The sequence below is a fragment of the Mobula birostris genome, chromosome 5 (genome assembly GCF_030028105.1).
Source record: "Mobula birostris isolate sMobBir1 chromosome 5, sMobBir1.hap1, whole genome shotgun sequence".
NCBI classification, from domain to species: domain Eukaryota; kingdom Metazoa; phylum Chordata; class Chondrichthyes; order Myliobatiformes; family Myliobatidae; genus Mobula; species Mobula birostris.
This window is the reverse complement of record NC_092374.1, coordinates 183,076,011-183,097,486: the sequence shown is the minus strand read 5'-3', so window position 1 is coordinate 183,097,486 and position 21,476 is coordinate 183,076,011. Positions and strand designations below refer to the sequence as shown.

Genomic DNA, 21,476 nt, shown 5'->3' with positions numbered 1-21,476 from the left:
CCCTCTCTCCCCCCTCCCTCCCCCCTCCCTCCCCCTCTCTCCCCCTCCCTCCTCACCCCACTCCCCCCTCACCCCTCTCCCCCTTTTCCCCCTCCCCTTCTTCCCCTCTCCCCCACTCCCCCATCCCCCCTCCCCTCTCCTCCTCCCCTTCTCTCTCCCGTCCCTCCCCTTCTCTCCCCCTTCCTCCTTCCCTCCCCCTTCCTCCTTCCCTCTCTCCCTCTCTTGCCCCCTCCCTCCCTCTCTTGCCCCCTCCCTCCCTCTCTGACTCATTCACTGTCCAAGAAACACACACCTGTCCATGGACACCCCCCCAGTATATTTCCCTAAATAATTGCAAAAACATGCCCTCAGCCATGCCCGCTCACTGTTACAACCTAACACGCAATTACAACGCTGTCCGTTTATATGGCCTCTGTAAAGTCGTGGAAACATCCAGGTGTTATACAGGTGTGTGGAACGAGTTGCCAGAGGATGTGGTAGAGGGAGATACGGTTATTGTTTGGCAGACTTTTGGACAGGTACGTGGATCGGAAATGTTTAGAGGGATAAGGGGCCAAACGTAGGCGAACAGGACTAGCATCTTGGTCAGTGTGAAGTTGTTGGGCCGAAAGGCCGGTTTCCTTGCTGTATAATTCCCTGGCTCTATGACTCCCCATGGAACCATCAACCCGACCCAGATTCAAACCTTTGCCCAGACAACTCAGAGCAGAAACTCACCTGACTGATCCAGCCGCCGGTAGGAGGAAACCAGAGCCCCTGGGGAAACCCACATGCTCACAAGGCCAACGTGCAGAGTCCACACAGGCAGAGTTGTGATCAAACCTGTTTTGTGGGAGCTGTGCGCCTCACCTGTGCCCAGAAGGAATCGGAGCTGACGGGAGATTCCAGAGAAAAGCAGGAGCGGCTTGGAGCAGGCTTGTCAGACTAGTGAGTCTAATTCTTGCCGAGTGGTCACACAGAGCTTGGCTGCCTCCCGGAACGGTGCTGAGTGATCTCGGACAGTGCTGAGTCATCCCGGGGCAAAGGTCGGTCTGTGCTGTGTCTGAGGGACTGAGTCTCCCCTGCCACCCCCTCCCTCCGGGACTAGATTGGGAGTGTTCCAGCTCCGATCTCCAGCGTGGAATCTGAGCCAATGACCTTCAGACTTGGGAGTCCGGGAGGGTCCCACCCAGCGAGGCACGTGTCCTGGGGTTCCAGCTCCCTGCAGCTAGGGCGGAGGTGAAGGGAGGGTGACTGCCACCCAGTGGGTGGGAGGCTAGGGGCGGAGGGGAAGGGGGATTTAAACCTTGTTGGTGACATCACAGCCACCGTGGTGTGGAAAGCAGAGCTCAGCGGAGGAGAGCTGTCGGTGGGGGTGAGGGTGAGCGAGTGCCAGGCAGCGGAGGAAGGAAGTATGAGCCTGAGACGTTTCCTGCGGGGAAGGAGCATCTCGTTGAGACTGCGGCGTGTCCGACCTAAGCCAGAACACCCGCTCTCCCGATCCCTCTGGATAAAGGTAATGCCTCATCGGTCTCCCTGCTGCTGCTGCACCTGTCTAACCTGTTTGGAAAGCAGTTCAACCTGGCGAGCGAGCACTGAAACTGCCTGATCTGTGCAAAGGTGATCGCCGTTCAGAGAGAGAGAGAGGACCTTCCCCCCTCCCCACCCACTGTCTGATCTGAGAGTACTACAACTCTCGGCCAGAACTGCAGTGAGCTGAACGGATCCATGTGCTGCCCATGCGAAACTGACGCCTTTTAATCCCTTGCTAGCCCATAGAAGGAAGTAATTCAGCCTATCTTTCCATGCCAACCTACAGAAACCCACGCTCCCCACTGATTGTCTTAGCATCCCTTTAGAACTCAGAACACTCCAGCACAGGAACGGGTCCTTTGGCGCAAGATGTCTATGCCAACCATGACAGCAAAATCAGCTGAAGGATGGATATCAATCCATTCTATGCATATTCCAATGTCTGCCTAAAGGCCGCTGTCGCATCTGCTTCCACCACCACCCCTGACAGCCCGTTCCTTAGCACCGACACATCTCTGTTCAAAACATCCTGACGTGCACACTCCCTGCTTCAACTGTATACTGTTTAACGTTTGATAATTACACCCCGGGAGAAAGATTCTGATTATATACGCTGTCTGCAGCTTTCGTAATTTTATAAATCTCTCTCAGCCTTTGATATTCCAGAGAAAACAGTCCAAGAGTGTTCAGCCTCCAACTCACCTTCCCCCCCCCCCCCCCAAGATTCCACCCTTCACCCTACACTCTGGGGACAACCTACAGTGGCCAATGAACCCAAAACCCACACCTCCTACTTCTACTTCTCCCTCCCTCTGACTGGCCCCCCTCCCATTCCTATTCTCACATCTCTCTCTCTCTCTCTCTCTCTCTCTCCCTCCCTCCCTCCCTCCTGTCAATCTACCCCCATCCTCTTTGCCCTCTCTCCCCTTCCCCCTCCCAACTACCATCTCCCCGACTCTCCTCCTTTTCCCTCCCCTTCCCCTTCACCCCTCTCCTCCCCTTCCCCCCTGCTCCCAGCTCCCCCCCTGACTCATTCACTGTCCAAGAAACACATACACGCACCTGTCCATGGACACACCCCCAGTATATTTCCCTAAGTAAATGCAAAAACATGCTCTCAGCTATGCCTGCTGAATAACACGCAATTACAACGCTGTCCATTTATATGGCCTTTGTAAAGTCGTGGAAACATCCAGGTGTTATACAGGCGTGTGGAACAATTTGCCAGAGGATGTGGTAGAGGCAGATATGGTTATTGTTTGGCAGACTTTTAGACAGGTACGTGGATCAGAAAGGTTTAGAGGGATAATGGGCCAAACGTAGGCGAACAGGACTAGCATCTCGGTCAGTGTGAAGATGTTGGGCCGAAAGGCTGGTTTCCTTGCTGTATAATTCCCTGGCTGTATGACTCCCCACGGAAACATCAACCCGACCCAGATTCAAACCTTTGCCCAGACACTGGGGGACGCCTTGCGGCAGAAAGTTACCCCACTGGTCGAGCCGCCCTATGGGAGGACTCCGGAGCACCCGGGGGAAACCTATGCTCACAAGTCAAATGTGCACCTGTTTTGTGGGAGCTGTACAGTTCTGAGCTCCTCCCTCTCCCACACCTCCCCTTCAATCTGCTTCTCTCCCTCTCCCCTCCTGTGGATGGAAACTGGAGCACCTGGGGATATCAGCTGGCACTGGATAGAACCTAGGTCTCCAGCCATGTGAGGCAGCTCTGTTGGTTTCTGCAGCCAGGTACAAATCAGTTTCCTCTGTGATCATTGCCGTTTGAACCTGCCTCAAATAACATTCCAGGTAACTATAGTGTTAACCAGGGGCTAAACCTGTTGAGTTCCTACTGCAGCTTGTTCCCTCCTTCAGGTTCCACAGCACCCAGTCTCGCCGGATCCCTTTCCTGCCTGCTTCGTGCACTGATCAGCTCACTCAACTGAGCTCCTTTCACGCAACAGAGGCCAGTGCAGAGGGAAGCCAGGCTGGGGCGGGGGGAGGCGGGGGTGGAGATGGGGCGGCCCATACCCAGTGGGACTCAACTGGGACCTCTGCCACCAATTGCATGAGGGGAACACATGTCCTGTGACCTGACCCACTGTCTCTCTGTATCCAGTAACAGGCTTCTCCCTCGCTTCCCCTCTCTCCCTTCCCCTCCCTCCCTTTCTCTCCCTCCCTTCCCCTCTATCCCTTCTCCTCCCTCCCTTCCTCTCCCCCCCTTCCTCTCCCTCCCTTCCTCTCCATCCCTCTCTTGCTCTCCATCCCTCCCTCATCTCCCATCTCTCTCCATCCAACACCTTCACCAACCTCCCTCCCTCCTGTCCCACACTTCCCCCTCGCTCAGCCTCCCTCCCTCCTTCACACACCCCCTCTTTGTACCTCCCTCCATCACCTCCTTTCACACCTCCTCCATCCACACCGTCCTAGTGCGCCCACATCGCCCTCTCCCTTCCTCCCTCTTCCCCTGCCCCACTCACTCTGCCCTAGTTCCTCCCTCTGTCAGTCTTCCCCCTCTCTCCCATTCCCTGTACACACTGTCACTGTGAGTACCCCCAACCCCGGTCCTCACAAAGCTCAAGCACTCCGTGGGAGTGAATGAGCCACTTACATGCTGCAGCCATTTGACACCACTCGATTTGCCCTCAGCTCACTGAGCAGCATCGAAAGCGTCACCCACACTTTGCATCCTTGCATCCTCCCAACCATCTCAACGTTGCTGCGCCTCTCTCATCCCATTCACCTTCATCATCCCTGCTGCTGGGCTCGGGGAGGTCAGAGGTCACTGGTCAGCAAGGCTGAGCCCAGGAGTCATGGGATAGCCATATGGATTGCCGAGGTTACTGGGTGATGGGGCAGTCCTGAGGGGTCAAATGGTGGAACCCTGCCTCTTTGTACACACTGCTTTTAGTGTTTTATTATAATTCTGGTGTAAACCTGCCCCAGAGACAGGGCTTGAGTGTTAACATGGGCCCATGTGGTATAAATTTGGTAAAATACTGGATGAGCCATTCCCATATTTCCTTACAGCCCAGAATGAGTAGGGAATGTAATGGGATCAGTGTAGTACGGTGTCTGATGGTCAGCACGGTGGGCTGAAGGACCTGCCTCCATGGTTGTTAGCTCCATGGTTGTTAGCTCCATGGTTGGTGTAAACGAGGGCTGGATGGTTAGCATGGAGTAAGTGGGCCAAAGGGCCAGCCATCCTCCTGTTCACTCCCTGGATGGTTTGAATGAGAACCATGCAGCTAGCATGGACCAAGTGGGATGAATGGCCTGCCTCGTGCGGCATTTGGTCCATTGCACCTGTGTCGGCCAGTGATTGTCACCATTCTGCCTGTACCCACTTGTCGTGCTCTCAGTCTCCCATTGCCTATTGTGGAGAAGTGTTGAGGGCAGAAATGGATTACCGCTCCCTGGGGTCCTTGGAACCAGGAGCTCCAGCCCATCCTCTGGTCTGTAGCTTGAAACTGGGGCTGACTAGAGAGCAAAGACTGAAGGTCAAGTCAAGTCAAAGTCCTATTGAGTCCAGGTTACGTATAGATGCCATAAAAATCTTGCAGCGGCATCACAGGCACATTGGGTCAGATGTCTAGCGTTCACAAGAAAAGCAGAAGTTAGTTTAAATTATACATGGAAGAACACAACTAAAACAAACAAAGAGCAAAGTGGTACTAAGTGGTCACAGTGTTGCTATACTGAGGAACTGGTTCAGGTCGTACAGGCTGGTTCAAGAACTGAATGGTTGAAGGGAAGTAGCTGTCGCTGAACCTGGTGGTGTGGGACTTCAGGCTTCTGTACCTCCTGCCAAATGTTAGCTGCAGGAAGATGGCTTGGCCCAGATGGTGGCCATCGTTGTTGATAGACATTGCCTTCTTGAGGTAGCACCTCCTGTAGATGCTACCGATGGTGGGGAGGGATGCGTATTGGACTGGGTCCACTAATCTCTGCAGCTTTCTACACTCCTGTGTATTTGAATTGCTGCATGAGACCGTAATGCAACCAATCGGGACACCGTCAACAGGACATCTATAGAAGTTTGTCACAGTGTTCTGTGTGTGCCTTGCATAAGTGTGTTATCAGGGGCTTGTCTGGCGACGTGTCCAGCCACAAGGAGAAAGATTAGTGGGAATGTCTTTTTCTACCCACAGGGTGGTTGGAATCTGAATCGTAATGGTGAAGTATCGAGATAAGTACTTGAATCACCTATGTGTAGGAGGTTACGGACTGATTGCTGGTAACCAGGATTAGTGTAGATGGACATAAGGGAGATGGTGGGCTGAGGGACTGTTTCTGTGCTGTATAAATCTGCAACTTAAAGATGCTAATACCACCGTTAAAGAAGCATTATTTGCAATGTCTGTCCACATGTGAGATACAGCACGGAAGAAGGCCCTTTGGCCCATGAGTCAGTGCTGACCCTTCAGACAACCCACTGATCCTACACTGGACCTATTTAGAAATAAAACCAGAAAAACGCTGGAAGAACTCAGCCAGACAAACAGTATTTGTGGTGGAAGAAGCCGTTAATATTTTGGATTGGGGTCTTTCCTCAGAATTTGGGGGTGGAAAATGGCAGAGGGGGTTACAGTTTCCAGAATTATGAGAAACACACACAAGATGCTGGAGACCGGGCAGTATCTAATGAAGAGTTGTGTGTCTCGGTTAGAACGTCGGCTGTTCATTCCTCTCCATAGAAACTGCCTGATCTCCTGAGTTCCTCCAGCACTTTGTGCGTGTTAATATGGATTTCCAGCATCTGCACAATCTCTAGTGTTCCAGAATCATGTTTGCTTTCCATTTATATTATCCCCACACATTCCCATCAGCTACCGCTAAGTCCTACACCTTACTCACACACCAGGTCATTTATAGTGGCCATTTGACCCACTGGCCCACATTGTGCACTCTAGACCCTAAAGAACTCATTCCTGCTGGTTCCCTCTTCCCCCTCCCAACCTCCTTTACTCAACTCAATGCTTCGCCTCCCTCTCCTATCAGGCTCCACCATCTGTAGCCAGTTGGCACGTCCGCCTATCACTTCACAGCCTCTTCCCCCTCACGTGGCCTCACTCATTCCCATCTCTCCACCTTCCTGTTCTGGCTCCCCCCGGCCCAGTTGTACTGAAGGGTCTCGGCGAGAAATGTTTATTCCCTTCCATAGATGCTGCCTGACTTGCTGAATTCATCCAGCATTTTGAGTGTGTGTACCTCTGAGCCTCATGTCACTATTTCCACCTGCATCCGCCTAATACCCTCCAGTTCTTGGTCCGAACCCTCCCCCTTCACCACTTTATACTGGACACTCCCCCCCTCAACACTTACAGTCCAGATGAAAGGTCTCGACTTGAAATTTGCTGTCCACCCCTTCCTCTCTCTGATGCTGCCCGACCCGCTGAGCTCCCCAGCAGTTTGGCTGTAGCTCCGGATTCTGCAGCCTCGCAAACAGGAACACGAGAAGTCCAAAGGAACACGCACAGAATGCTGTAGGAACTGGTCAAGTAGGTATTTGGTGAAGATATTTTGTGACTTCACAAATTCTAGTTAAGTGTCTCAGCTCAAAATATCGACTGTTTAAGACCATAAAACCATAAGACGTTGGAGCAGAATTAGGCCATTCAGCCCATTGAGTCTGCGCCGCCATTTCAACATGCTGAATTTATTTTCTCTCTCAACCTCATTCTCCTGCCTCCTCCTGTAACCTGTGACTTCCTTACTATCCCAGAACCTCCACTTTAAATACATCCAGTGACTTGGCCTCCACAGCCGTACGTGGCAATGAATTCCACAGGTTCATCACCCTCTGGCTAAAGAAATTCCTCCTCTTCTCTGTTTTGAAGTGAATTTATTGTTTACCCTCCTCCATAGATGCTGCTTGACTTACTGAGTTCCCTCAGCATTTTGTGCATGTGTTGCTTAAGATTTCCAGCATCTGCAGAATCTCTCGTGTTTATGATGTGCGCCTTCACAAAATATCATCTGCCAGCAATTTCACCCCTCCCCCTAAAGTAAATTCCTATCATCACGATATATCCAGCTGTGTTTTAGGAACTCGGAGAGAAATCTCTGATTGGTTGTCATTGGCTCTACACTCTCCTGATGATGGATTGCCCCACACTGTACATTTTTAACTCTTTCCTTCCCCCAAATAAACTGGGTCCGACAATCGCTGGGTTTTTCAGCCAAATCACAGGCTGAAGTGGGACAATTTTCTGAGGTGGTGTTCTCTGCCCAAAACATTTTCTCCATGCAACTTGTGAACCGTTCAACTAAAACTAAACCATAAACTAAGCCGGTTGTGTCCCAAAGAGCAGTGAGGAGAGGACTCCACCTCCCCTTCTCATTCATGAACCCCACTGGATTGGTGAACCTGTGGCAGGTCAGAGACCAGAGATCACCTTCCTGTGTCAGGAGGTCAGGAGAGTTAAAGAGGAAATGGAGAATGGCGCAGCAGGTAGGCGCCCAGAGACCTAGGTTTGATCTTGACCTCCGAGATTTAGGCCCACTGCCTGACAGAGCCTAGAGATCTAGGTTCGATCCCAACCTCCGGCATTCTGTGTATGTGAATGGAATTTGCACATTCTCCCGGTAACCACATGGGCTCCACACCCCAATGACGTGTGGGTAGGTAGATTAATTGTCCACAGTGTGTAGGCAAGTTGTCAGATCTGAAGGGAGGGTGTAGTGTGGGGAAATTAAGTTACCAGGAGGATTATTGGGGGACCACAAGAGATTCAGCAGACGCTGGAACAAGTGCACAAAATACTGGAGGAGCTCAGCAGGACCTGCAGCATCTGCGGAGGGGAATAAAGAGTCGACATTTTAGCCCAACACCCTTCATGGGAGCATGGATCAGGTGGGACGAAGCGAGAGAGAGTTACCCCAGTTATTTTCCTGAATTGTTGGAGGTTGAATCAGGAGTGTTTGGGAAATACCTGAGCTCATATCGCAATTCAGTGTCCATTGTCCACTCTGAAATTATTCTTTGACTAAACCTGACTGTCCACAATGGAGTTTTCCCGCCTAGTGCAAAGTCGGATGGGGTGGTCTAGGAGTGGAGGTGAAGGAGAATACAGTATGTCCCCAAGGGGACACACGCGATTTACAGGGAGCTGAGGCCTGGAATAGATCAGCCTGGTTCACATCGAATGGCTGTGATAGCTTTGAATGGCCGACTCCAGCTCCTACTTTTGCTCTGGTGAGAGTTCCCACGTTAAGAGAGTATGGGAATTTATAAAGAAGGAAATCTTTAGAAAGTTAAAGAGAAGGGAGATGATTCAATCGTAGAGCAACACAGCACAGGTGCAGGCCCCTTGGCCCAACCAGTCCGTCCTAACCGAGGTGCCCATCCATCTCGTCCCAGTCTCCTGTGTTTGGCCAATATTCCTCTAAGAACTACCATGCATGTAACAAAGTGCTTCTTCAATGATACTACTGTACCTGCCACTTCTATTTGCAGCCCATTCCATACCCCTGCAAGAAAAAGTTGCCCCTCGTCCCACTTAAATCTTTCCCCTCTCATCCTAAACCTATGCCCTCCTAGTTCTGGCCTCCCCTACCCTGGGGAAAGGACTGTTACCATCCAGCTTCTCTGTGTCATTTCGTAACTTTGAGCACTTCGGTAAGGTCGTCACTCAGTCTCCTACATAATAAGGAACAGGGACCGAGCCTGACCAACCTCTCCCTAAAACTCCCCCCTCCTGTCACAAAGTGCAGACCTAAAAACACAGGAGTGAAGCACCAAACAGAATCAGGGCATGGGAAAGATGGTCAAAGATCAAAACATAGGTACCTTATCTGCAAATATAACTGCACTTGTAACAATTCAGGTGAACTCATCGCATCAAGCAACAAATGAGATCTTGGGGTGTGGAGAGAGGAAGGCATTGGACATAGCTAAATAAATCAAAACTAGGTTCTCTGGGGTTTAATGTTAAAGAACCACAGAGCATCAAAACGGTCCCTTCAGCCCATCACGTTTGCGCCGGCTATCGACACTGATCTCATTTTGTTCTCACCACATTCCCACCAACTGCTCCCCACCCATTCTACCCCACACCCACACGAGGAGAGCAGTTTACCGATTAACCCACCGACCCACGTGTCTGGGATGTGGGAGGAAACTGGAGCACCCGGAGGAAACCCACACAAATACAGCGCCGGAGGTCAGGATTGAACCCGGTTCTCCGGGGCTGTGAAGCAGCGCCTCTACCCGCTGTGCACCATGCCGCCCCCACATGTATATAAAACAGAAAATAGAAGCTATGACGGATGTAAATTGTGCCACCTCCCCAAATGCTGGAAGTGAATGAGCAAGCAGTTTCATTTACTCCGTTTCCTTTGCAAAGAGCATGCATAAATCAGACTTCTTTCAGCTGCCCCTGGGGAGAATTCTTCACAGCTTCCCACACCGGCAGGCTGAAATTTGTTTGGAGCTCATGTACTGACCTGACTACCCATCCTGTGCTGTAGCAAAACCCCGGAACCTTCTGTTCCCAAATGTACATGCACACGGACACGGACACTCATGCACGCACTCACACTTACACACACATACTCAGACACACACACTCACACTTGCACAAACACACACACACACACACACACACACACACACACACATGTACTCACACTTACACACACATACACTCACACTTACACATACTCACACTTACACACAGACATACTCACACAGGCAGATGCACAGACACATAAAACACACACACACGTGTGCAAATTGACACATGCTGTATACACACACACATAACCCACACATGAACAAGCACATGTGCACATAGAGGCACCCACACAGACGCACACACGCCACACACTTGCACTCAGAGATACATGCACACAGTCACACAAACACACACACACGTCCATACACACATACATATACTCACACATGCACACACATGTGCGCACATGCATGCATATGCATTCACACGCGCCACCCACACTCCAAAGATTATCTAGAGCTCCAGCTGGCTATAAAATTATGCCTTATTTTGCAGCAAGATTGAGCTCGCTGTAACCCTGGAGACCTGTTGCTGAGAGCTGTTCTCATTAACTACTTAATCGATGCTCCAGGGATTGGTGTGGTGGAGGTTTTAGCGAGGATTAGAGGCTTGCTTGGTGGGAGCAATGGTTCTCTGTCACTAATTAAACAACGTAACAGTCGATTCAACTTTGAAACAGTGATGGCCATTTCTGGGGAGGTGGCGCCCGTCGTTGCCAGGGTTTACAGCAGGCAGAGAGGCTTCACTGACCTGACCAGCCCTATCCCCAAATGCTGCTGACATTTCAATATGCAGACCCCTTCCCCAGTCCCAGGGACCATCTCCCTTCCTGGGCACACCCTCCCTCCACATTCCCCTCCACCCACATCCTCCCCCCTCTCCACTCATTCTCCCTCGAACACCTCACCTCCATCCTCTTCCCCTCCCCTTGCTTCCGATCTACCATCCACATCCCTGCTTTTTCCACCCCTCTATCACACCCACCCTCCCCCTCTCCCTTGCCTGCCGCACTCCCCTCGCCCACCTTACCATTCACACTCCTCTTGTCTTCTCTCCTCTCCCGTCCATTTTTACCACCACCTTCCCTTCCCCACCCCCTCACACTCCATACTCCCCTTGCCCAGTCTCCCCTCCTCTCCCACCTTTACATCCACTCTCCCCCACTCCCTCAGCATCCCCCCTACCCTCGCCTACTTTTGTCCCCTGTTCTCTCCATTCTCACCATCCCCCCTCGCCCATCTACCCGCCCAACCACTTCACGATATCCTCTCCACTCCTCACTCACAGTGGTGCCCCTCCTCTTCCACCTTTCCCCAACGAGCAACCTACACATATTGTTGCCCATCTGTCCACAGCTCCTCTGCAACCCTCACCCTGCACTCCTTGCCGTGATCGGCCTGGCCATTCTCAGCTGCACCCACGGCTGGATTTTTTTTGCCGCTCCTGGTCCCATTGTCATGCCTAGTCTTCATTGATCCTCCAGGCAATTCTACCCATTTACTATGTGCTCCTCCAACCCAGTGATTCTACAGGCTCTTCCTTCCATTGCTCCCTCCCTCCCTCCTGGCATTCTGTTTTCTCTCCCACCTGCCTCTCCCACAGTTCCAGTGACCTGGGTTCAATCCCAACCTTCGGCATTGTCTGTGTGTAGAGTTTGCATATTCTTCCTGTGACCACCTGGATTCCCCCCACATCCCAATGACGTGTGGTCCAGTGGGTTGATAAACCACTGTAAGTTGTCCCTGGTGTGTGGTGGAAGCTGGGGGGAAGTGGACAGGAATGTGAGGAGAGCAGGTAATGAGGGAAATTGGAGTGGAATTGCCTTGAGAGCTGGCATAGACTCAATGGGCCAAACAGCCTCTATGTTGTAATGTAATTAAGAGAGTGAGGGTCCTGACCAGGGGTTCCACAGGGTCTCGTTTCTGAGAACCGTTTGCAACCCAGGCAGTTGGTGCATACACACTGCAGATCAGTCATTACAAGGGCTGTACATGTCAGGCATTCATAACCTGGAGAGTCACTTGAAGTGTATCACTTGAAAACTCTGAGGTTCGATCCTTCAGCAGTCTTAGTAACACTTCTGTTAGGCCACATTTGTGCAGTGCTGGTCACTCCATTGCAGAAAGGATGGGAAGGCTTTGCGCAGAGTGCAGTAGTGGTTTAGCAGTATGCTGCCTGGGATAGAGAGCTTATGCTATGAAGGAGAGGTTGGACAAGCTGAGCTGTTTTCTCTGGAATGGCAGAGGCTGAAGGAAGATCTAATAGAAATACTGTCTGTAAAGTTTTGAGGGTCATAGATTGGGTAGATGATTTTTTTCCCAGGGTAGAAATTTCTGGATTATTTCAAGGACTCCGTGTTGATGTTTAATATTCAGTGTGTTATTCGCTCATTATTTTGCTGTTTGCACAATTTGTTCTTTTTTCTGGCACTTTAGGTGCTCAATATTTTCTTTGAGTGGGTTCCATGGTTCTTTGTTTCATGGCCGTCTGCAGCAAGACTAATCTCAGAGTTGTGTACTACATACATACTTCAATAATTAACATACTTTGAATCATTGAAATGTCGAATACTGAACGACTTGGGTTTAAGGTGAGAGAGGGAAAGACTGAAAGAGTTTTAGAAGGCAAAGTCTTTTTTTTGAACAGAAAATGCCAGGATTTTGAAATGTGATTCCGGGGGCAGTGGTAAATGCAGATGGAATGGAAATGTTTGAAAGGTATTTAGACAGGTGAGAAATAGAGGGTTGTGGATCATGACTGGGCAAATGGGATCGGGTTGGTTGGTATTGTGGCTAGCACAGATATGAAGGGCTGAATGGTTTGTTCCTGTGCTGTACTATATTAATTGTAAATTGGTTCATTATTGTCACATATACCAACGTACAGTGAAAAACTTCTGTTCTACATGCCATCCATGCAGATCATTCCATCACATTAGTGCCTTAAGGTAGTATAACCTATTGCAGAATAAAGTATTGGTTACGGAGAAATTGTAGTGCAGGCAGACAATAAGCTGCGAGGTCATGCTGAGCAGGTGAAATTTAAATTGGTAAATTGATTAATTGTTAAACCAATGTACTCTTGTATTCTATGTTTTGGGTGTGCATTGTGAGGTTGGCACTGCAATGGTTAAACAGACACCGGCGAGTCAATGACCTACCCGGTTGCACACATTCACCTTGAGTCAATATCTATCTGGACAGCTCTGCAGTTATGTTGGGGACCTGCAGGTGGCAGCACAGCCCTGCCAATGACAAGTCAGCTCAGGTTAGTTTAGTCTGGTATATTATTGCTGTCACATATACAGTGAAAAACTTTTCTTGCATACTGTTCATTCAAGTCACTTCATTACACGGTGCATTGAGGTAGTACAAGGTAAATCAATAACAGAATGCAGAATATAGAACAACTTTGGAGACAGTGTAGGTAGAAAATAACATGCAGGTGGATTATGAGGTCAAGAGTCCATCTGTTCATAATAAGGACCATTCAATAGTCTTATAATAGCAAGGGGGATTGGTAGAAGTAGTCCTTGATTGTGGTAGTACGTACTGTCAGGATTTTGCACCTCCTGGGGAGAAGACAGAATGTTGGTGGGTTGGGTTTTTGATTATCCTAACTGAACCATGGGGAGGAGGCTGGTTTCTGTGATGTGTGGAGCAGTGTCCAACAACTCTTTGCAGTTCCTTGCAGTCATAGACCGAGGTGTTGACATGCCAAGCCATGATGAATCCAGATAGGATGTGTAGGTTAAAGGTGACATGTCAAATTATTTTTAGCCTCCTGAAGAAGTAGTGAGCTTTCTTAGCTTCTGCGTGGTTGGACCAGGCTATTGGTGATGCTCACTCAGTCCCAGGAACTTGAAGTTCTCAACCCTCCCAACCTCATGTGAATGAGTATGTGCACTGCCCCACCCCCCCCTTCCTGAGGTCAATGGCCAGCTCTTCTATTTTGCTGACATTGAGGGGAAAGGTCATTGCCATGACACCACGTCACTGGGCTCTCTATCTTTTTCCTGTACTTGGACTCATTGTTATTTGAGATACAGCCCACTGTGATGCAGTCATCTGCAAACATGTAGATGGAGTTAGAACAGAAAGCATTCATACAGTCATGTGTGTACAGAGAGTAGAGGAGGATGCAGCCTTGTGGTGGGGGTGTTGCTGCCTATCGTTACTGATGGCAGTCTGCGGATCAGGAAGGCAAGGATCCGGTTGCAGAGACAGACCTGGAGTTTGGTGATGAGTTTGCTTGGAATTACAGTATTGAAAATGGAGTTGTCATCAACAAGCAACTTTCCAATGTAGGTGGCTTTACTGTTGAGATGCTCCGCAGGTGAGTGTAGGACCAGGGAGATGGTGTTTACCATAGACCTGTCTCAGCGCTGGGTGAATTACAGAGAGTCAAGGCTGAGCCTGATTTTAACCTCCTCAGGAAGCCTGGAAAGTTCTTGCTCTGGAGGGAGTTGAGCGAAGGTTCAGTGGATTGAACAGTGGGACAGTGGGGTTTTCCATTTACAGTCATGGGGATTCACGCAGGAGGAGAAACTGGGTCAATTATTGCCGAATGTTCAGCACAGGAATGGGTGTTTCGGTACAGACCTGCCTGTTGAAACTGATCCCATTCTGCCTGCACATGGTCTGAATCTCTCCACACCCTGCCTATCCGTGCGTAAATGCTTCTTAAGCACCGCTTCGTATCTGCTTCCACCAGCTCCCCTGGCTGCACGTTCCAAACACTTAGCTCTCTCTGTTTAAAAACCTTGCCTCATACATTTCCTTTAAACTTTCTCCCTCATGTTCCTTCTCCTGGGAAAATGACTCCAACTATCAACTCCATCTATGACTCTTAATTTTGTAAACTTCTATCAGGACTCCTCTCAGTTTCTGACACTGCAGAGAATATGACCCAAGTTTGTCCAACCTCTTCTTAGAGCTAATACAACATCCTGGTGAACAATTTCTTCACCCTCTCCAAAGTTTCTGCATCCTTGGTGTAATGGGGTGAGCAAACTGCGCACAATTAGGCCTTGTTTCACTGGAGTTTAGATGAATGCAGTGGAATCCCAGGCACAGATAAGACAGGCAGGCTCAATGAGTCTACATCTGCTCCTATCTCTTATCAGAGAGGAAGGATGTTCCTGATGTCCAAGAGATCAGGACCAGGGTTCACTGTCTGAGGACACGGACTGAGCTAATTAAGGCTGAGAGGTGGAGTAATATCTTCTTCCAGATTATGGGTGAACCTGAGGAATTCTCGCAGAGAAAGTTGTTAAAGCCAGATATATACTAAATATACTTCAGAAGGAGTTAGATATTGTTCTGGGAACTGGAAGGGTCAAGAGATGTTGGGTGGTGGGGGAGAGCTGGAACACAGGGGTCTGTATCTGGATTACCAGCCACATTGACCACCAACGCTCAGGAATTGAGTTCCTGATTCCACCTACTTTCCAGATGGAAGATCCTTCCTCAGATTCCCTCTCAGTCTCCCACCCGGTATCTCAAACATCCGCCCTCCGGTTTTAAACCACCCCCCCCACGCCGCCGCTATGGGAAACTAGTTTTCACTCCCTGCCCGATCTGTGCCCTTTATCATTCGGTACACCTCGTATCAGGTTCACAAGGCCCTCCCTCCCTCCCTCAGCATCCTGGATTCCAAGGAAAACTAGTCCAACCAGTTCAGAGATAGGGAAGGCGTTACAGAGACAGGGAGGGGTGTGGGAGCTGGAGGAGATAACGGTTACAGAGTTAAGGAGGGATGTCGGAGCTGGAGGGGAGGTTACAGAGGTAAGGAGGGGTATGGGAGCAGGATGGGAGTTAAATAGATAGGATAGGAGCTGGAGGAGTTCACAGAAAAAGAAGAGTGTACAGGTTGGAGAGGTTTACAGAGATAGGGAGGGGTGTGTGATCTGGATGCGGTTACAGAGATAGGGAGTGGTGTAGGAGCTGGTGGGGGTTACAGAGATAGGGAGGGGGTAGGAGCTGGTGGGAGTTACAGAGATAGGGAGGGGGTAGGAGCTGGTGGGAGTTACAGAGATAGGGAGGGGGTAGGAGCTGGTGGGGGTTACAGAGATGGGGAGGGGGTAGGAGCTGGTGGGAGTTACAGAGATAGGGAGGGGGTAGGAGCTGGTGGGAGTTACAGATATAGGGAGGGGGTAGGAGCTGGTGGGGGTTACAGAGATAGGGAGGGGGTAGGAGCTGGTGGGAGTTACAGAGATAGGGAGGGGGTAGGAGCTGGTGGGGGTTACAGAGATAGGGAGGGGGTAGGAGCTGGTGGGGGTTACAGAGATAGGGAGGGGGTAGGAGCTGGTGGGGGTTACAGAGATAGGGAGGGGGTAGGAGCTGGTGGGGGTTACAGAGATAGGGAGGGGGTAGGAGCTGGTGGGGGTTACAGAGATAGGGAGGGGGTAGGAGCTGGTGGGGGTTACAGAGATAGGGAAGGGGGTAGGAGCTGAAGGGGATAACAGAGATAGGGAACTGTGTAGGGACTGAAGGGACAAGTGTAGGGGTAGGAAAGTTGGAGAGATAGGGGTGGGTGTAGTGTCTGGAGGGGGTAACTGAGAAAGGGAGGGATGTAGGTGCTGAAGGGGTTACAGAGATAGGGAGGGCTGTAGAGGCTGAAGGGGGATATAGAGATATGGAGGGGTGTAGGAGCTGAAGGGGAAAACAGATTAGGTTTAGGGGCTGAAGGGACAGGTGTAGGAGCTAGAAGGTTGTGGAGATTGGGATGGGTGTGGTGTCTGGAGGGGGTAACTTGAGAGAGGGAGAGGTGTAGGGGCTGGAGCATTAGAGAAAGGGGAGAAGTGTAGAAGCTGGAGGGGTTAACGGGGAAATAGGGACAGGAGTAGTGGCTGGAGGGGCTTTGAGAGATAGGGAGGTGGAGAGATGTTTAATTATTGGAGGTGAACACTCCCTGTGCAGAAAGCCAGGGCAGAGGGGACAGGGAGCTGGAGGGGAGCAATTATACTGGTAATTGATTGGCACTTGCTAAACAGAGATATTCCTGTCGGAAAGCAAAGCCAAACTGCTTTTCCATTGCCAGGACTTAGCTAGTGAGCATCTCGTGCCAAGGAACTCATAGCAAGAAATAAATCAGTCTTTCACCCTGAATGATTAGGTTGTTTATGTAAGATGGAGCCCCTGGTAGTTTATTTGTGGAACCATTATTTAACTCACTGCTCACTGCAACCAGAGATAACCTTATCCACAGGAAAAGCCTCTGTGGTAACAACAGCAGTGTGCACTTACGGTAGCATCTTGAGGTTGCACAGGCTTCCACAGGAGGGCTGTCAAAGTAAGCATGATGATAGACTGGAGCAAACAACTGTCTGCTTGGGCAGGAGAGAGAGGAGGTTACAGACACCAGGGGTAACCAGTGGTCCAGTAAGTGAAAAGCAGACATCAGAGGGTTGTAGGAGCTGGAGGGGTGAAGGGGGTGGTATAAAAATAGGGAGGACTGGGGGGAGTTACAGATATAGAGAGAGGCGTCAGGGCTGGAGGGGGTTACAGAGATCGTCTGGTTTCTGTGATGAACCGAGCTGTGTCCATGACTCTCTGCAATTCCTCGTGGTCACATTCCAAGCCATGATGCATCCAGATCAGATATTTTCCGTGGTGTATTTGTAGAAGTTGTGTGAGGGCCATGCCAGATTTCTCTAGCATCCTTAGAACACAATTTTGGTTCCTAGCTGACAATTCTTTGAATTCGCCTGGAAGCCTGGCACCAAACAGCGACTCAGTGGAGCAGTAGGTAGAGCTGAGCTTCTGCCTCATAGGTCCAGAGATCCAGGTTTGACCTTGACCTCCAGCGCTGTGTGTGTATGGAGTTTGCACACCTCCCTGTAACCTCGTGGTTACTCCTGTTTACTCCCAAGTCAGTTAATTGCAAATGGCCTCTTAGTGTAGGGAAGTGGTCAAAAACGGAAACCCTCAGCAGGTCAAGCAGCATCTGTAGAGAGAGGAAAAACAGGTTTAAACACTCAGTAGGTCAGGCTGCGTCTGTGGAAAGAGGACAAATAGGATTAAACAGTCAATAGGTCAGGCAGCATCTGTGCAGAGAGGAATATCAGGATTAAACACTCAGCAGGTGAGGGAGCATCTGTGAAGAGAGGACAAACAGGGTTAATGCTTCAGAACATGGGTCTTCATGGAGGAAGGTCTTTAACCTGTAACATTAGCTCTCTCCATGGATGCTGCCTGACCTATTGAATTTTTCCATCAGTTTCTATTCTTTAAATAGAACAAAGGGGAACTGGATGGCCTGTGTACAAGGGGATTAAAAATAGGCTCATGGTGAATAAGGGAGTTGGGGATAGGAGCTAGCATGGGCAACACGCAAGAAGTGCTGGCAAGTCGAGCAGCATTCAAGGAGAGGAATGAGCAATCACACTTTCTTGGGCTGACACTCTTCATCAGGAGGGTGAATAAAGGAGCTAGAATGGACCTGATGGGTTGAAAAGCCTCCGTCGGCTACTGTAGGGTTTTGCTAAGCGGTCCCTATGGACTCCTTGCACCCACATTCTCTGAGAGAGGTGTCTCGGGGTCCGTGTATTGAAGGACAAGGGCTTTCCAATGACTGACCTCTTGCTTACCATCAACCTTGCCTCTGAACTTCTCTCTCCCTTTCTTCCAGCAGGGATTCCTAAGCCGGAGGCTGAAGGGCTCCATCAAGAGGACCAAGAGTCAGCCCAAGTTGGACCGGACCAGCAGCTTCCGACACATCCTGCCCCGGTTCCGCAGTGCTGACCACGACAGGTTAGACAAAGAGGTGTGGGTGGGGTTGATGTAATTTGCCTTCCTTTCCCTTTCAGCGTGCTTTGGGGCTTCATTCAGCTGACGGTTGGCTTTGTGTGCTCATGACCGTGTATGGTCGGGTCTGTACTTGTGAACCGGCGCGTGCAAGTTGCTCCTGAGCAGGTGTGTGTGTGTGTGTGTGTGTGTGTGTGCGCACACATAGGTGGACGCGTGTGAGCGCAGGTTCCAGCCATTCGCTTGTCCGTGCTGCAGAGAGGATGAGCTGTACCAGAGGAGTCTGCTGGACTGTGTTAGGTCCATCTTGGTCAGTTGAGAGATCTCTAGCACAGAAACAGGCCATTTGGCCCAACATCATAGTGCTGGATATCAGCCTTACTCAATCTCTTGGCCTATTGTCTTTCTAGCCTTGGTGATTCAGATGCCCAGCTTGGTATTTCTTATGTGTTGTGAGGGTCTCGGTCTCCATCTCTCCTTGAGCAGTTCTATTTCACAGTACTTGATTATTATCATTTCCCTCATATTCAGGAACCTGTCCATCTTTCACTCACTTACTCAGTCCTTGAGCACCTATGAGGTTTTTTTCTCTTCTCTCTCTCTCTCTCTCTCACACACACACCTTTTCTTGTGGTCTCTCTCTCTCTTCCTTTTTCCTCATTTTCTGTCTTGTCCTCTCTCTCACTCTCTCTAGCTCTCACATTGTCACTCTCCTGCTCACTCCTCCTTGCTTTCTCACACACTCTATCTCCCAGTCTCTTTCTTATATTTGTCTTTCTAACGGAGTCTTTCTCTCACTCTCTATCTCTCCTCCCTCTCTCTATCTCCCCCTCTTTCTTGCCGGCAGTCTCTTTTTCTCTCATGTCTATCTTCTCTCACTCACTATCTCTCTATCTCCCCCACTCTCTTTCATTCTCACTGTCTTTCTCTCATGTTTATCCATCTCTTGCTTCCTTTCTCTGCTCTCTCTCCATTTATCCATCTCTTTCATTCTCTCTCTCTTGTCTGATTTCCTCCTGTTACTCATTATATCTTTCATCCTCATCCCCCTCCCACCTCCCCCTCCCCCTCCCCTTCCCCTCCCTCCTCCCACTCCCCTTCCCCCTCTGTCTTCTCTTCACCCTCCCCTCTCCTCCTCCCTCTCCCCCACTCCCCTCCCCCTCCTTCCCCTCTCCTCCCCTCTCCTCCTCCCCTCCCCTTCCACTTGCCTCTCCCCCTCTCCCCCTCTCCCCCTCTCCCCCTCTCTCCTCCCTCCTCCCTCCTCCCTCCTCCCTCTCCCCTTCCCCCCTCCCCTCTTCCCTCCTCTCCACCATTCTGCATTCTGTAATCTGTTTTCTACACACGCTGATGCCTGAAAGCAACAGATTCACAGTTGCTTGCTGCACCGGCATGTAAATTTCAGGGGATGCCTGTGTAAAGTCACAAGGCCTTCTGAGCCCCGGCACAGTCATGGACTTTGACACATGGAAGCAGGCCTGTGGCCAAGCTCGCCATGCTGACCAAGGTGCCTTCCTTCTGTGGAAGAGTCCGCTATTCCCACGTAATCCACGTCAGAGCCCACAAAAACAGGGAGGAAGCAAGTCTGAGTGACTGCCCCAGTAGAAGTGGATCCTCCTGTCTGTTTTAAATGATGTGCCCCATTTAGAGTCACGAGGTAAATACAGCACAGAAACCTCCCCTTCGGCCAATTTGTCCATGCTGACCAAGGAGGCCTTCCTGAGCGGATCCCACGAACCAGCATGTGGTCCATGTCCCTCTGAACCTTTCTGTCCATACGTCTGTCCAAGTGTCTTCTAAATGTTCCAATTGCACCCACTTCCTCTGGCAACTGGTTACCGATACCCACTACCCCATGCTCTCATACTTCATCCCGCACTGAGGGGAAGTGTGTCCTGTTGTTTACTCTCCTTTCAGTATGTAAGCAGAAGTTGCATATTGTACCTGTTCCTTCCACCTTCGATGTAGCTTGTAAACTGATCAGGATCTAACACTGACGTTAGAGCCATTGCATCATGGAACACCGTAACAGGCCCTATGGTGACCATCAGCCACCCTTTTACACTATTTCACCTCCTCTCCACACTGCTATCAGCTGTTCCCAGGTTCTACACCGCATCTACGCACTAAGACCAATTAACCGACCAACCTACGCATCTTTGAGAATGAAGCTAGACCACCCGATAAATTCCTACAGGGAGAACATGGAAGCAGCACCAGAGGTCGGGATTGAACCAGTGTCTCTGGGGCTGTAAGGCAGCAGCTCTACCCCACTGTGCTACTGACCCACTTTGTACCTGCAACTAGTTATAACTGATAACCCTCAATGATGTTCATACATCACTCCAGTTCCACAAGGTCAGATCTGGTGTAATAACCCCTTCTGTGGCAGACGCTGTACAGGATAGATGTGGAAACTTTTGAGAAAGTGCAGAGAAGATTTACCAGGATGCTGACTGGATTAGAGAACCTGTCTCATGAGAAAGATCGATCAAAGCTGGCGCTTTTCTCTTTGGAGCAACAGAGGATGAGAGGCAACTTGATAGAAGTATATAAGGTTATGAGAGATGCGGGGCAAGAAGGCTGCGAGTGAACGGCTAAGGATTTCCGAAGCAAAGGCATTTTTACTACTCGGGGTAAAAGAGAGGCAAGGCTGCGCAGGCGCGTAATGTCAGCCAGTAGAGCGGGAAAAGTTTAAAAAGAAGAC

General features: G+C 50.2%; 1 protein-coding gene across 3 annotated transcripts in view; it reads left to right on the top strand.

Moving 5' to 3' along the window:
• Nucleotides 1–21,476, top strand: part of LOC140198108 (ras/Rap GTPase-activating protein SynGAP-like) — a 582,056-nt gene that overhangs the window by 369,096 nt on the left and 191,484 nt on the right. For 2 of the 3 annotated variants that reach the window (XM_072259023.1, XM_072259025.1), the window contains one exon: nucleotides 18,657–18,778. In XM_072259023.1, coding sequence (XP_072115124.1) covers nucleotides 18,657–18,778 — 122 coding nt within the window. Of the gene's footprint in view, nucleotides 1–1,325; nucleotides 1,496–18,656; nucleotides 18,779–21,476 lie in introns of those variants that run through there. The other variant, XM_072259024.1, reaches the window with a different exon arrangement.